General features: G+C 33.4%; 1 protein-coding gene across 13 annotated transcripts in view; it reads left to right on the plus strand.

The window, feature by feature from the left end:
• LOC135214579 (prominin-1-like) overlaps window positions 1–13,785 on the plus strand; it is a 440,766-nt gene that overhangs the window by 396,520 nt on the left and 30,461 nt on the right. For 12 of the 13 annotated variants that reach the window (XM_064248931.1, XM_064248986.1, XM_064248992.1 and 9 more), the window contains 8 exons: window positions 1,080–1,106; window positions 6,594–6,759; window positions 6,956–7,118; window positions 7,304–7,447; window positions 8,328–8,534; window positions 9,304–9,412; window positions 10,859–10,993; window positions 11,115–11,243. In XM_064248931.1, coding sequence (XP_064105001.1) covers window positions 1,080–1,106; window positions 6,594–6,759; window positions 6,956–7,118; window positions 7,304–7,447; window positions 8,328–8,534; window positions 9,304–9,412; window positions 10,859–10,993; window positions 11,115–11,243 — 1,080 coding nt within the window. The remainder of the gene's footprint in view (window positions 1–1,079; window positions 1,107–6,593; window positions 6,760–6,955; window positions 7,119–7,303; window positions 7,448–8,327; window positions 8,535–9,303; window positions 9,413–10,858; window positions 10,994–11,114; window positions 11,244–13,785) is intronic. The other variant, XM_064248947.1, reaches the window with a different exon arrangement.

The raw sequence follows: 13,785 nt of genomic DNA on the forward strand, positions 1-13,785 counted from the left end.
AGACTAATAATGATGGCAGTCTTTCATGTAATTAACACCATTAACAAAAGAGTGTGAGAGATGATTAACATGAATTAAAATATATGAGAACTATGTTTGTGATATGAACCTAATTGCAAGAAAAGCTCATCTAGTATAGTCCTAGACCAGTATTAATCAATTAGGAATCTGAGTCTTCTATAAAGGCATGGATGGATTATTGTTTATATTATATGGTCAGTGTTGCATTACACGAGCATCAAGTGAATTTGGAATCACACGCAGAAAAAATGAAGTTTTAAACTATTCTATGTCTGATGTGAAAAAACATAATTTTAGAGTAGTACTCATATGTGCTAATAATCAAATTGCTCTTACTTTTATCCTTAAGACATTAAGGATTAGCTGTTTTTCCATGATCTAATTGGCTTTGCCATTACTTTAGATATTTTAGATGTTTAATTGGGGGTATTCACTGTTCTTTATAACCCTAGCTAATTTTCATTCATAAGTTAAGTCTCTTTACTGACATTGCTAATTATTAAATTGTATGTAATATATATATGTACTGCTGTATTCCATAGTAAACAGAGAGGTTTTGGGACATCAGAATTATGTGGAGCAGGTAAATGCATCATGCATTTACATTCAACCCAAAATATTTTTTGTTCTATTATAAGTTCACTTGAGATGCTTTCAACTAAAGACGCTTAAGGCACCCCCTGACCCAAAGAAACATAGTCCCTAGTTAGATGCCAGTCTGATAATTCCTATTGATAATGTTAGGTGGTGTAGCACAGAAAACTAATCAAGTATTTTTTATGTACCGTCATGTAAGCAGAATTAAGATATGGGACAAGGCTTTTAAGAGACTGTGCCAGCAAAGCTTTCTAATGAAGTATGATAGTTCATAGATTTAGCTGATTGTTCTTAAACTTTAGTTCTTTACAATTCCAAGATGATTTAACATTCCTGTTAGTGCTTCTCCTAGAAGAAATGATGGTAACTGTAGCAGGTTCAAACCAGTGAGGAAGATTGCTGGCACACTTAAATGGGTGATTCAGGTAATGGCACTAACACGTGTGGTTCCTTCCTCACAGTATCTGGAGACCGATGTTTTGCCTCAGGTAACTTGGACAGCATGATGTATAATCCACAAGATTGAATAGATTTAATGAAAAAAGCTTTGAGACATGCTTCTCTTTTTATGAGAATTAGATTGAAAGAGACAGTTTACATCTCGATTGAAATTGCATGAGGAAAATTTTGAAATTTGACTAGCTTGGGGAAATGTATACGTATATTAATATGAACTGCATGACAGAAACTTGCATGAAAGTGACGTTATATGTTAAGACTCTGCATGTTGGGCTGTAGAGTAGTTGAGAAAGCTTTCCTATGATGGTCTGCATCTTCTGTTATTAAGGAATCTTCACTGTTTACAGTGTCATTTTTTAAGTTATTTTTTCTCAAGGACAGCCTGTCCACAAAGTAGAATATAGCAGTTTTCTTGAAGTTCTTTATTATTTTGTAATGTATACGAATACAGATACAAGTAGTTTAGACATTCCTCAAGACTATGATGGGAATCCCCTCCTATGTAAATATGCTTATTTGCCAATCTCTGTTTAGTTCTCTGGGCCAGAAATTTAGTTTTTGGTAACTGGAAAATATTAGTATAGATTATATGAATTAGTTTTTGAGTCTGTTTTGTACATTAAAGGAAGCAAGATCAGTGGTCTTGTGAAAATATTTCAGGGTAATAATAATAATAATAATAATAATAATAATAATAATAATAATAATAATAATAATAATTAATAATAATAATAGAGGACAGAAGATGAAAATGTATTAAAACGCTGTGTGAAAGACTGTTAGGGTAAAGAAGAGGAAAGAGTACCCTAATCTAGGCTAAGTGTTGTGCCAGAACATAAATGCACATCCTCCCTATTAAGATTTGTGCCAATCATTTCTGTTTAGAAATGAAGGTATTTTATTAGGGTACTAAACAAGACATCAACCCTTGAGTGACTGCTTGAATCTTACACAAATTTAGGGTCTGTCTGCATTAACCCTGTGGCAGAGGTTCTTTGTTAGGAGCATTATTTTAATCTATGATATCCATATGATAAAGGGTCTTTTAGGCATTTGATTACCCATTTACGCATTGTATTGTATGGGACAATTGTTAGTCCTACTACCATTAAGTCTCTTCTGTTACACTGTACACTTGCCCTTTATTTCAAACATTTATAATAAAGATGATTATAACAATAGACAACACAAAGGCTGAAACTGGTTCAGAGAAGTGGTGTTGGTGTGTTTGAATGCTGTCATGGTAGTGATTAATAGCAGACACTATGTCTTGGGTATTATTTTTATAGTAATTTTATTCGCAGTCAAGACTTATTTTGTAATTCTTGAAAATATGGTGTACAGTTGTTAAACATTATTGCTAATTAGGCTTAGAATATATAGGCAAGGGAAGAGCTACTATTAATAGCAAAACTGGGTTCAGTTCATTTTTACCACCTCACATTTTCACCATGCCAAGCTACTGTCAATGTAAGGAGGAAATTTAATGGGTCAAGGTATGATCTGTGACATTCATAGAATAGTTTTCCCCAATGGCTTTTTGAACAGTTTTATGAGCAAACCTTAAAATCAAAATCTGTCATAGTACAGTGCTCAATTTTAAGGCTAAATCTGCCAAACCAAGATTATTTGGAGTTTTGTTGGAAACCGAAGTATCCACAATGAGGGCATTACTTTAGCTAAAGCATACCTGTTTTATTTCCATTGCAGTATGTAGATGGAAGATTGCCTGTATACGTACAAGGTTACAGTCAGTTATGACAAATTTTTAGTTTTCATTAACAATTGTACCATTTTTGAATAAGGCTAACAAATTCACAATGATGAAAGGTATATGAGTATTTAGTACAACGCTTTTCCAAGATGGTTGTACAATATTACTCCCTTTCCCTTTGGGATACACAGTAGTATGTGATTCTTTTTTCCTCCAGTTTGAAGAGTTTTTGATTATCTACACCTATTTTGTTGTAATTGTTTCTTTCATTTGAAGGTTGAAACAGCAGTTGGTTTCCTTTCCCTCCTTGTTGTAGGGCCTTGATACCCATTTTCATGAATATGGTTTTTTTTTTAAGTTATATTTCCATTTACGTATTGAATATCGATCCAGAAATATATTTTTCTTCAAAACAAAATTTTTTAGGTTATTCCTAAGTAGATAATTTTTTTTTCTTTTTATAGGAAAATTTATTCATAATTTTCATCATAACCTGTAAGTAATTTTGTCATTATCTTTGATGAGCTTTATTATTCTTGCACTAACACCTGAGCTTACAATAACAGTTTTTAAAAGATTTTTTGTACAAAACAGACTTTTATTTCTAAGTGTTTATAGGAATATATTTGTTTAAATATTAAACTTTGTTATGATGTGGTTACTGTGTGTGGCCCAGAGATCTAACAAATGTAACTAATCAAATAATTTATGTCTTAGTAGCTGTTTCACAAGTTACTGATTTTTTTTTGTAGGGTAGTCTAGTTTCTGTGATGTTCTTTGACTCCGCTTCTCAAAGATATAGTATTTTATGAGAAGATATATAATATATACTATTACAATCCTCTCGATAGGAATGTTTTGGAAATTTATCCTAAGATTTTATTACTTAAAATCATGAAATTCACAAACATACCATTATATTTGTATTCTTTTGCCATGTTTACAGCAGAGTAACATATGCCAGCTTGATGGAAAATTCATGCTCAATACAATGAAAAATACAAAAAAATTGGTTCAAGAAACTGTGCTTTAAACACATTTTGATAGACGTGCACAAGTACTTGTTCCTTTTTCTACATTGAGTGACGCCCCTACCTTTCTTTTGCAAATAAACTGTGAAAATGCTAGCAACTTACCTCAGATTTAGATATCTCACTTTCAGTACCTTTTTTAAAAACTGTTTGCAACCAAACAAGATGTTAGGTTGAGTCTCTTGAAGTGATGATCAATATATTTAGGTTTTGCTGTGACTCTAATGGAAAAATAGAACCTTTGGTAAGCTGACTCTTCTGTGTTTTTTCCATAAAGAATACAATTTTGGGGTCAGTTTTGCTGTCATAACATCTAATCTCTGTTCAGTCATTTCAAAATAGAAACCATTAATCAAAAAGATTCCATAAGGCTTATAATGAAGTGTGGGTTTTGGTTTTTATGTTTATTTTTAATTCAGATGAAGAATCTTACATAAAAGTATACGTACTCCTCCTCCTACGAAGCCATTAGTTATTGTTGAAGGAGTCGGAGATCTATTAATGAGATATTTTTTAAAGATGTGGATGGTGCTATGTTGAGAGTAGCATTCTCCATCTAGAATTTAATATTGAATAATAATTGTAGCAGCTTGCAGGACACTGCAAGTGTCAGTACAATTCATTTCTAGTCTGTTAGGAATGGGAAAATGGAAGAATGTGAAATTGCAGTCCCCAGTTTTCTGGACCACTAGGTGTCATGGAGAGTTATTTTTTGCTAATTTTATTTATGAACAGTAGTGAATTGATAAGGGGATGTGAATTTGTTATCACATCAAAAAAATTTATATTTTTATGTACAAGAATCAACCTTGGCCAGCAGTAGTATTTTATGGCCAGCATCAGCAAATATTGCTATGTTACTCTTATGTTTTCTGGTTTTAGAAGAATGCATTTTTGGTGTGTGTGTGTATGTGTTTGTTGCTTTTAGTTATATTTTATTAGAGGCTCTTTATTTAGGTTTTTTTATTCTGAAGGAAAGTTGACTCTGAAAATTTCCAGAGCATACCAAAGTGCATCTTGAAGATTATACACAAGTCAGTACAGAGTCAGAGGGTAAAATGTTAACGTACGTTTATTACTGTTTTTGCCACCTATATATTTACTGTCCTGAAGATTCTCAAGTCATATTTGAGATATTTGGTGAAAATCCACCCGTACCCATGCTTGAGTACTATATCTTGTCATTCACATGTACACAAGACAACTATTTCCTTCTAGCATTTATATTCATTATTGTAAGTTTTATTATAATGCAGTTGCTGCCTTTAGCTTTTCTGATGCTTCTAAAAAAATTCAGATTTGAGACATTTTTTATTTTACCTTTAGCTAGTAAAGGTACAGAAATCAGTCCATTCACAAAATTTAAACTATTGGTGGGGCGCTTTTAAAGATTCCTTTGTGAGATCTTTAGTTCTACGTAGTTATCATAAGAAATAGGATCTGAGAATAGCAGTAATTCTGTTGTTCAGGTGCATTGAGTTCTCAGATCTTGTTAAAGGAAAAATGTTGCAGTTCTGAGTAAATCAGTGCGAGGATTTTGCTGCTATATTTCTTCTACCAAGAAAGGCCATAAGTTTAGAGAAGATTTCAATTATCATGAATAGGATTGCTACAAATTCGATATCTCTCCAACTTTGGCAATAGAGGGAAGATCATTACCCCATTGATGGATATTTTTTTTTATTACAAGCTCTAATTTTTCCTTGCTCAGAGCATTATTCAAGATTGTATTGATTTAAGTGAGCAGGTTTTTTAAAAGGCTATCCCTTGATAATATGAATGCATGTTTACATCAAGTTAGTGCTTGATATCCATCCTGAAGATAAGATTATAAGCACCTGACTCCATTCAAGGGAAAGGTGGTGTAATAACATTTACAATGATGATAGCAAGGTTGTAGCTCCTTCCTCTTTGCCCTATTTTTCTCTCTCAGTAGCTACTAATGGTACCTCACCAATAGTTTGAATTCAGTGGAGGATTTTCTCTGCCACTTGGCAGGTGAATGCTCATGTGAACTCTGGAAATCATGTAAATGAACCAAAAATGATTTGAGGAGGTTATATATTCATTTTTTATATTTGGCATACACTAAATTATTCTCCTATATGACGTACTAAAAGCCAAAATACTGTTTAACCAAATGTAATTTATGTAGTACTTTTAATAATTAAGATAAATATATTTTCTGAGTGCTAACTTCAAGTAAAGGGAACTTTTACCACAAAATATCAAGTATTGAATTTAATTTGCCTAAGCTGTGTCATAATATTTCTATAAAATGGTTTGGGAAATGCTGAAAATCCTAACATACAACATATCAGTGGTGTTGCTAATGGTAATATTACATAATCATACATGGCATAATAATGTTGTTTTAAAGATTTAGTTATAAAATGATTATTTGCATTTGTTTAATTGATATTTGGGATCTTCTGATCATCAAGGTGTACTTCAGGTGTCACATCATGGCTTGTTAAGTGTTATTAATTGATATTATTAGTATTAAGGATTAAGAACATTATTTAGTTTTGATATATTAAAGACAATAATATTGCTTTTTATTACACAAGGTTTGGGTATTTGGAGCTAATTAGATTTGGAGCAGATCTTAAATTATATATAGCTTGAAAAATAGGTTATTTAAGAAGGGAATCATTTTGAAGTACTGTACATGATTTTATAATGCTTGAGAATAGCATGGATAATGAAATGTAATCATCTCTTTCAGCATTCCATATAAGCATTGTTTTGTATTTTGATTTTTATTCCAGCTTCCAAATGTAGAGTCAAAACTAGACGAAGTTACTGCACTAATTGAAAACGATATAGAAATTGTTGTCAAGAGAGGGAAACGTGCTTTTGATTCAATTGCAACGGAAATTCAGAATAAAGTACAACGCTCTATACCTGAAATCAAGTCAAAAATTGAGGATGCAGGTAAGATATAAGAGGTCTCACATTGGTTTTCTGTGTAAATTTCTCTCAGCTTGAAACTCAGCCTTAGTATTATTTTGTGCTCTTTGATGTATTAGCCTTCTTCACTCAGGTATTGCTAACAATATTGGAATTAACAATTTTTGGTATATAAAAAAAAACCTTGAACAGATGACTTACTTTAATGACATCTTTACAGGTGATCAGCTGGAGGATACAGCAGAAAAAATCCACCGCTGGCTCCAACCAGTGGATGTACAGCAACCCATGGATGATGGTACTCCATCCAATAGTAATCTTAAGCTTGTGTATACTGTAATAAGGTCTATACAGGATGGTATTAATGAATATTCCATGTACAGGTAATGCACACATTTCTTTTAGAGGCACTAAACTCTTGCTTTGTTTTTATTGAATTTTATCCTTATACATATCAGTACTAATAAAGTTTACTGTTTCTTATATGTTAATGGTAAATATTTATTGATGTCTTTATTTTTTGTTAATGAATCTCAGATATAAAAACTTTTTAATTAAAATTTTGCAGGTACTGGGGCTTTATGCAATTATGTGTATTGCTCCTAGTGATTACACTGTGCTTTACCCTGGGTGTTGTGTTCGGCTGTTGTGGTCGACGACCTGATGAAGCTTCATCCTGCCACAAGGCAACTGGTGCTTCCTGGCTCATGTGGTTAGTGTATAGGAATTTTGTATATGCTTTGTAATTACAGAATTATATTTTAGTGAGTTGTTGTATTGTGTAGTTTAGCTCTGTTGTTTTGTAAACACATCAATGGAGTAAATACTGATACAGTGTTCCCCCTGTATTTGGAGGGGATGGGTACCAAACAACCCCCCCCCCCCCCTCACGTGCAAATAGCTAGAATATGCGAATAGTTGAAACCTCTGTAAAAATGCTTAACTCTGCCTATTTTGTTAGTTAACACTCAAGAAAAACCCATAAGAATGTTTGTACCTGGTATTTTTAATAGTTTTATCACAAAAAGACATTTTATGATGACATTTATAAAAAAACCAGGAATTTGTGGATATTTCTCATAGGAAAATACCACAAATAATAGGGGTATATGTTCCAGGGAGAAATGTACGAATACTGGGGGGGTGGGGTTCACTGTACTTGCGTCCTTGTCAAACATATATTACTACTGTATAATTGGAACACTGCAAAATTTCAAACCATCCATATCAGTTTATTTCTTAAACTTTCATTATTGTACTGAATGGTTATCTTAGCCCTAGTGTATGGACTTGAGGCCTAATCTTATTGGTCTTGGTGTATGAACTTTCGCCCTTTACACCTTATGTCCATTCATGCAGTCACACATTAGATTGCAGTAGCTTTTGTTGCTCAGTGTGAACAGAGGTTGAACTCTAAAAGTCTTTGAAACTAAAATGTAATATTTCAAGTTAATGTTCATATATGCTCATTCTGGAATTATTTTCTCAAGATTTACTCTGCCAGTTTTTAACTCAACTGTTAGCATGTGTGCATTATTCATGATTGTATACTGTTCTTGAAAAGTTTACTGAGTTATTTACATTATTTACAGTGGTGTTGGACTGACATTCCTTTTCTCTGCGGTGATCATGATTGCAACAACAGCATTGTTTGTTGTTGGGAGTGTGAGTGACATTCTGGTTTGTGACCCGCTGGGCGATCCCACAAACTCAGAAGTTTTTTCAGTTGTAGAGGAACGTTTTAACCTTAATGATTATTATCCTGCTGGTCAGGCTCCACGTATAACTGAAATAATAAGGTGAGTTTTGATATTAAGAACATTTGCTTTCAGTTATAATTTTGTTAACCTTTGTGCTTTACCTTGTACTTATATTAATAAGCTTATGATAAAGGTTAGCCCACTGAAGACTTAAACAAGGGAGTCTTATAAGGGGAGAAAATATTCCTTCTCCTCTTTCTGATACAAGTGATCTTCGTTTTGCCCAGTGCACCATTTATGTGTGAAAGAGGAGAGGGAATGTGCCCCATCTTTATGGTAATAAGAGTCCCCCTTATTTCATTATGTATAATAAGCCTATGTGAGAAGACAAACTAGTAGTGATTTGGTTTTTCTTAACTCACTTTTACTTAAATATTCCTATCTTAGCTAGGGTAAATGCATCATCTTAGGAATGTTTATTACAGTATTTCATGATCCATTTTAAGATCGTGGAGTTGTGAAGAAGTTTTAGATGTCAAGCGTACTAAAATACCCTAATGTGAAAGTTTAAGGGTGAAATTTAACATTTGAGTTTTAGATTTTGCTGTGTGTGTGTATGCTTTATGGTTACTGGAATGTTTGTTAGGTCTTTATACAGCTGCTGAAAATACATGTGTTAATCCATATAGTACCTGTGATGAGATTTTACCTAATTTAAGGGTTTATTGAATTAAATTTCTAGTACACAGTGCCATACAATATTTCTGGCAATTTTTTTTCTTGTCTAGATATTAAGATTACTTACCTGTCCTTTGCTGCAAAATATATATTTTTTTAATTTTTAAATATTAAACTAATTTTTTTTCAGTAAATGCCACACCAACCAAAGTCTGTATTCTGTGTTAAGCCTTGTCCACATAGACAGCAAGCTTGGTGAACTCCCTCACTACAAGAAGGAATTTAACTTGGACAAAAAAGTAGGTGAAGTTTAATTACTGTATATTTCATGAATATGAGTGACAGTGCATTTGCCACTAATACAAGTAGAAGGGCTTGTCAGATTATTGTGTAAGAGAAAACCACATTGTAGGTACCAAAAGAACACTTATGATATACCTGATAGGCGGACTGACCAAAATTTTTATGGTTTTTCCTTACTGTAATTAATTTTTGCTCAAGTATGTTATAGTAATCGACATGAAAACAAGCAATGGAGTAGGACCTCCCCAGTTAGGAGAATGTATCTTGTAAGATTTGTGATAAATGAACTGGGCTACCTTCAGTTGAAAAAGCAAATATTCCTGGGTGTTGTGGAATCTAGTAAGTTTGAGGATGGTGTAGAAGAAATTATGAGTGACATCAACATTGCTAAGCAAAATATCTGTCCATGCTTCCAAGTAGAACAAATTGATGCTCATGGCTGCCTTCTCTAGTCATGACTGTTCTGGTCACGTATGTGCTTCACATAGCTGCATGGCCTTCAATCACTAGTTGCATTACCTGTAAGCATCCTTTCCATGGGATTGCATTACCTGTAAGCACCCTTCCCATGGACGTTTTGCCCCTGACTGCATAGCCCATGTCCACTTTAGGCTGAGAACACTCCAGATATGATATTTTAAAGCAGAATTGATTGTACTGCCAGTTGTGCAAGTGGAAGGGAAAGTAGTATACCATCCCATTCATGTAAAATGCTACTCTGCAGTGCACACCTTGCTTGTCACTTCATCATAGATGAGATGCCCATTCATGTATGTATGGTCGCATTTCAGGGTTGCTCATGTTTGTGGCATATATAGGTTTGCAAAGGATAGTGGCTGATATTTAAATAAGGTAAGTGAGGAGTGGGTAGCAGGATTGTCTGTTAAGAAATTGTTTTTTGCGTATGCACTAGGTACTTTCTCAAGGACTCACACTGTTGAAGGGCCTTTGAAATAATGATATGGGTCCTTGGCATTTGGTCTATAGCAGTAGGAAACAGGTAAATTTTTAGAGTATTGGAGTTAGAGGTGAATCAGGTTGCTGATATTAAAGGCGGACACGCTGTATTTTGTTTGAAAGACTTACCTCTGCCATGTTGCATCAAATATCTCATTTCCTGTATTTTCAGTATAGTATACAGATGGATTTGTGTTTTTGCTTCATTTTAGAAACAAAGTTGACTATGGAAATATAAGGCTAGTAAGGCTTTTTGTATGGAAGCAATATCAAGCAAACACAAGTGTAACTTATGAGTATAACAAATTCATTTGAGTGGATCTAGTGTGTGGAAGTAATTCAGTAATTAGTACTCTGTAAAATGTAATGCATGACTTTTAAAGATGATAATGGCAAAGGAAACCATATCCTATAGATTGTGTATACGGTATAGACAAGTTGAGTACAGCACCATATAAGAAGAAAAACTTCCCTTTTCTTTACAGATTGATCAGCTGAAGCTACAAATCAGTGTTGATACCGATGTAGAAATATTGTCAAGGGATGCAAAAGAACAACTATGGGAGCTTGCAAATTCCTCTGTAGCAGATAAGGATACTTGGGATTATTATACAGACATTGTAAGTGTAATGTTAATATCATTGTTTATTGTCTTTATGTTGAGTATACTTTCTTTTCTATGCATTAATAGTTTTTCAGTATGTACTAGATAAGTTTTAAATAAATTTATCATAATTCCAGTTGGAGAAAAATGTTTTGACCATTGATCTGATGGAGTTAGCAGCCTTACTGAATCAAACTGCAGATCAACTGCCTACTGGTTATGATAAGGTGTCATTTAAGCTCAAGAATGATGCTCTGTTCTTGGAGGTAAGTTAATTACCATACATTGTCATTTAATGGGATTATGATGCGTCTACAGCATTAGGCATAAGAAGCAAATTATTCATTGTGGCACATCAACATATCCCTTAAACGCCGAAGCGGTATAAAAAAAAATGTCTCCCGTGTGCCGGAAGTGTTTCAGAGTGAGCGCGGAAGAGGAAAAAATATTTTTTTCAAAAAATCACAGCGCGCTTAGTTTTCAAGATTAAGAGTTCATTTTTGGCTCCTTTTTTGTCATTAGCTGAAGTTTAGTATGCAACCATCGGAAATGAAATGAATTATCATTATCATATATAAATAATGCGATATATGATAGCGCAAAAACGAAATTTCATATATAATTGTATTCAAATCGCGCTGTGCGCAAAACGGTTAAAGGTAACGAGTTACTTCTTTTTTCGTTGTAATGTACACTAAATTGTAATCATTTTGGTATATAACACATTGTAAAACGATAAAAGCAACACAGAGAAAATATTATCACAAAATAATGCATGAATTCGTAACGCACGGAAGTAAACACATATTTTTTTCAAAAATTCACCATAAATCTAAATATTGTCCTAGAGACTTCCAATTTCTTTCAAAATGAAGACAAATGATTTAATATTACTATACAGTAAGAATATTAGCTTACAAATGCAGTTTTCGACCATATCTGACTAGGTAAAGTTGACCGAATGTCGAATTATATATATATATTTTTTTATATGCAATTATTTCGGAAATGAGAAAAGCTACAACCTTCAAATATTTTTCGTTTTATTCTACATGAAATTGCGCACATTTTCATATATAAAACTCTATGAAATGCCTAATATGAAACGGAGCAAATATTCCGAGAATGGAACGTACGCATTTCGGAGATTTGTGGCGGAGAATCCGCGCACGGAGGGAAGGAAAGATTTTTTTAAAAATTCACCATAAATCTAAATATTGTGCTAGAGACTTCGAATTTGTTTCAAGATGAAGATAAATGACTGAATATTACTAGACTGTAAGAGTTTTAGCTTACAATTGCGTTTTTCGACCATTTCGGTAGAGTCAAAGTTGGCCGAACGTGGTTTTTTTTCTATTTATCGTGATTTATATGCAAATATTTCAAAAATGAGAAAAGCTACAACCTTCAATTATTTTCTGTTGTATTTTACATGGAATTGCGCACATTTTCATATATAAAACTTTATGTAACGGCTAATTCAAAATGGTGCAAACTTTACCACAATCGCACGTATGATTTTTTCGGAAGAGTTACCGCGCGGACGTAAAGAAAATTTTATTTTTTTCATAAATTCACCATAAATCGAAATATTGTGCTAGAGACTTCCAATTTGATGCAAACTGAAGGGAAATGCTTGAATATTACTAGAATATAAGCGGTTTAGCTTACAATTGCGTTTTTCAACCATTTCGGTAGAGTCAAAGTTGACCAAAGGTTGAAAATTTGTCACTTATCATTTTTAATATGAAAATATTTCAAAACTGATAAAAGCTACAACCATGGGTTGTTTTTAGTTGTATTGTGCATGAAATTGCGCACATTTTCATATATGAAACTTTATGTAACGGCTAATTTAAAATGGTGCAAACATTACCACAATCGCATGTATGATTTTTTCGGAAGAGTTACCGCGCGGACGTAAGGAAAAAGTTTTTTCATAAATTCACCATAAATCGAAATATTGTGCTAGAGACTTCCAATTAGTTGCAAAATTAAGTTAAATGATTGAATATTACTAAAATATTAGAGTTTTAGCTTACAATTGCGTTTTTCGACCATTTCGATAGAGTCAAAGTTGAGCGAATGTTGAAATTTTGGCACTTATCGTTATTTATATGAAAATATCTCAAAACTGATAAAAGCTACAATCATGAGTATTTTTTTGTTGTATTCTTCATAAAAATGCGCACATTTTCATATATAATACTCCATGTAACGGCTAATTTAAAATGGTACAAAAATTATGTCAAAGTGACGAAATAATTTCCGAGATGTGTCACAGATACTTTTTAGTGCGGCAAGAAAGAAATTCGCGCTTGCGCGCCTGCGTAACGATTGTAAACAAAACAACACCTTGATCCGTGAACTCCCAGCATCCCCCAAGGCGCGTGATTCAAGAGTTTTCGGCTGGTAGGCCTAAAAGTATTTTTCCGCGAATTTTTAAAAAAACTTTTGTATGTCGACGTAAAATACGTCCAGTCGGCACCCGAGAGACAAAAAATGTCGACGTAAAATACGTCCAGTCGGCGTTTAAGGGTTAATGAACGGTTTGGGGTCTGCCTCTCCCATATAAGTCACAAAATCTGATCAGTAACAAAGATTGTCATCCAGCTTACATGATACAGTTCCTTGGAGCTAAATCACAGAGCTTATAGTGGACAGCAGTTTAAATGAAAATTAGTACTTGGATGAGTTGCTGGGGACAGCAGCAACAATAGTGTAGTTATTATATTACCTAGGCTTCTGTATTTAATCTTAACTATTAGAAGTTGGACAAAGTGCCTTTGAAGATTGGTACATATTTTG

This window comes from Macrobrachium nipponense, chromosome 19 (genome assembly GCF_015104395.2).
Source record: "Macrobrachium nipponense isolate FS-2020 chromosome 19, ASM1510439v2, whole genome shotgun sequence".
In the NCBI taxonomy this organism is placed as follows: Eukaryota; Metazoa; Arthropoda; class Malacostraca; order Decapoda; family Palaemonidae; genus Macrobrachium; species Macrobrachium nipponense.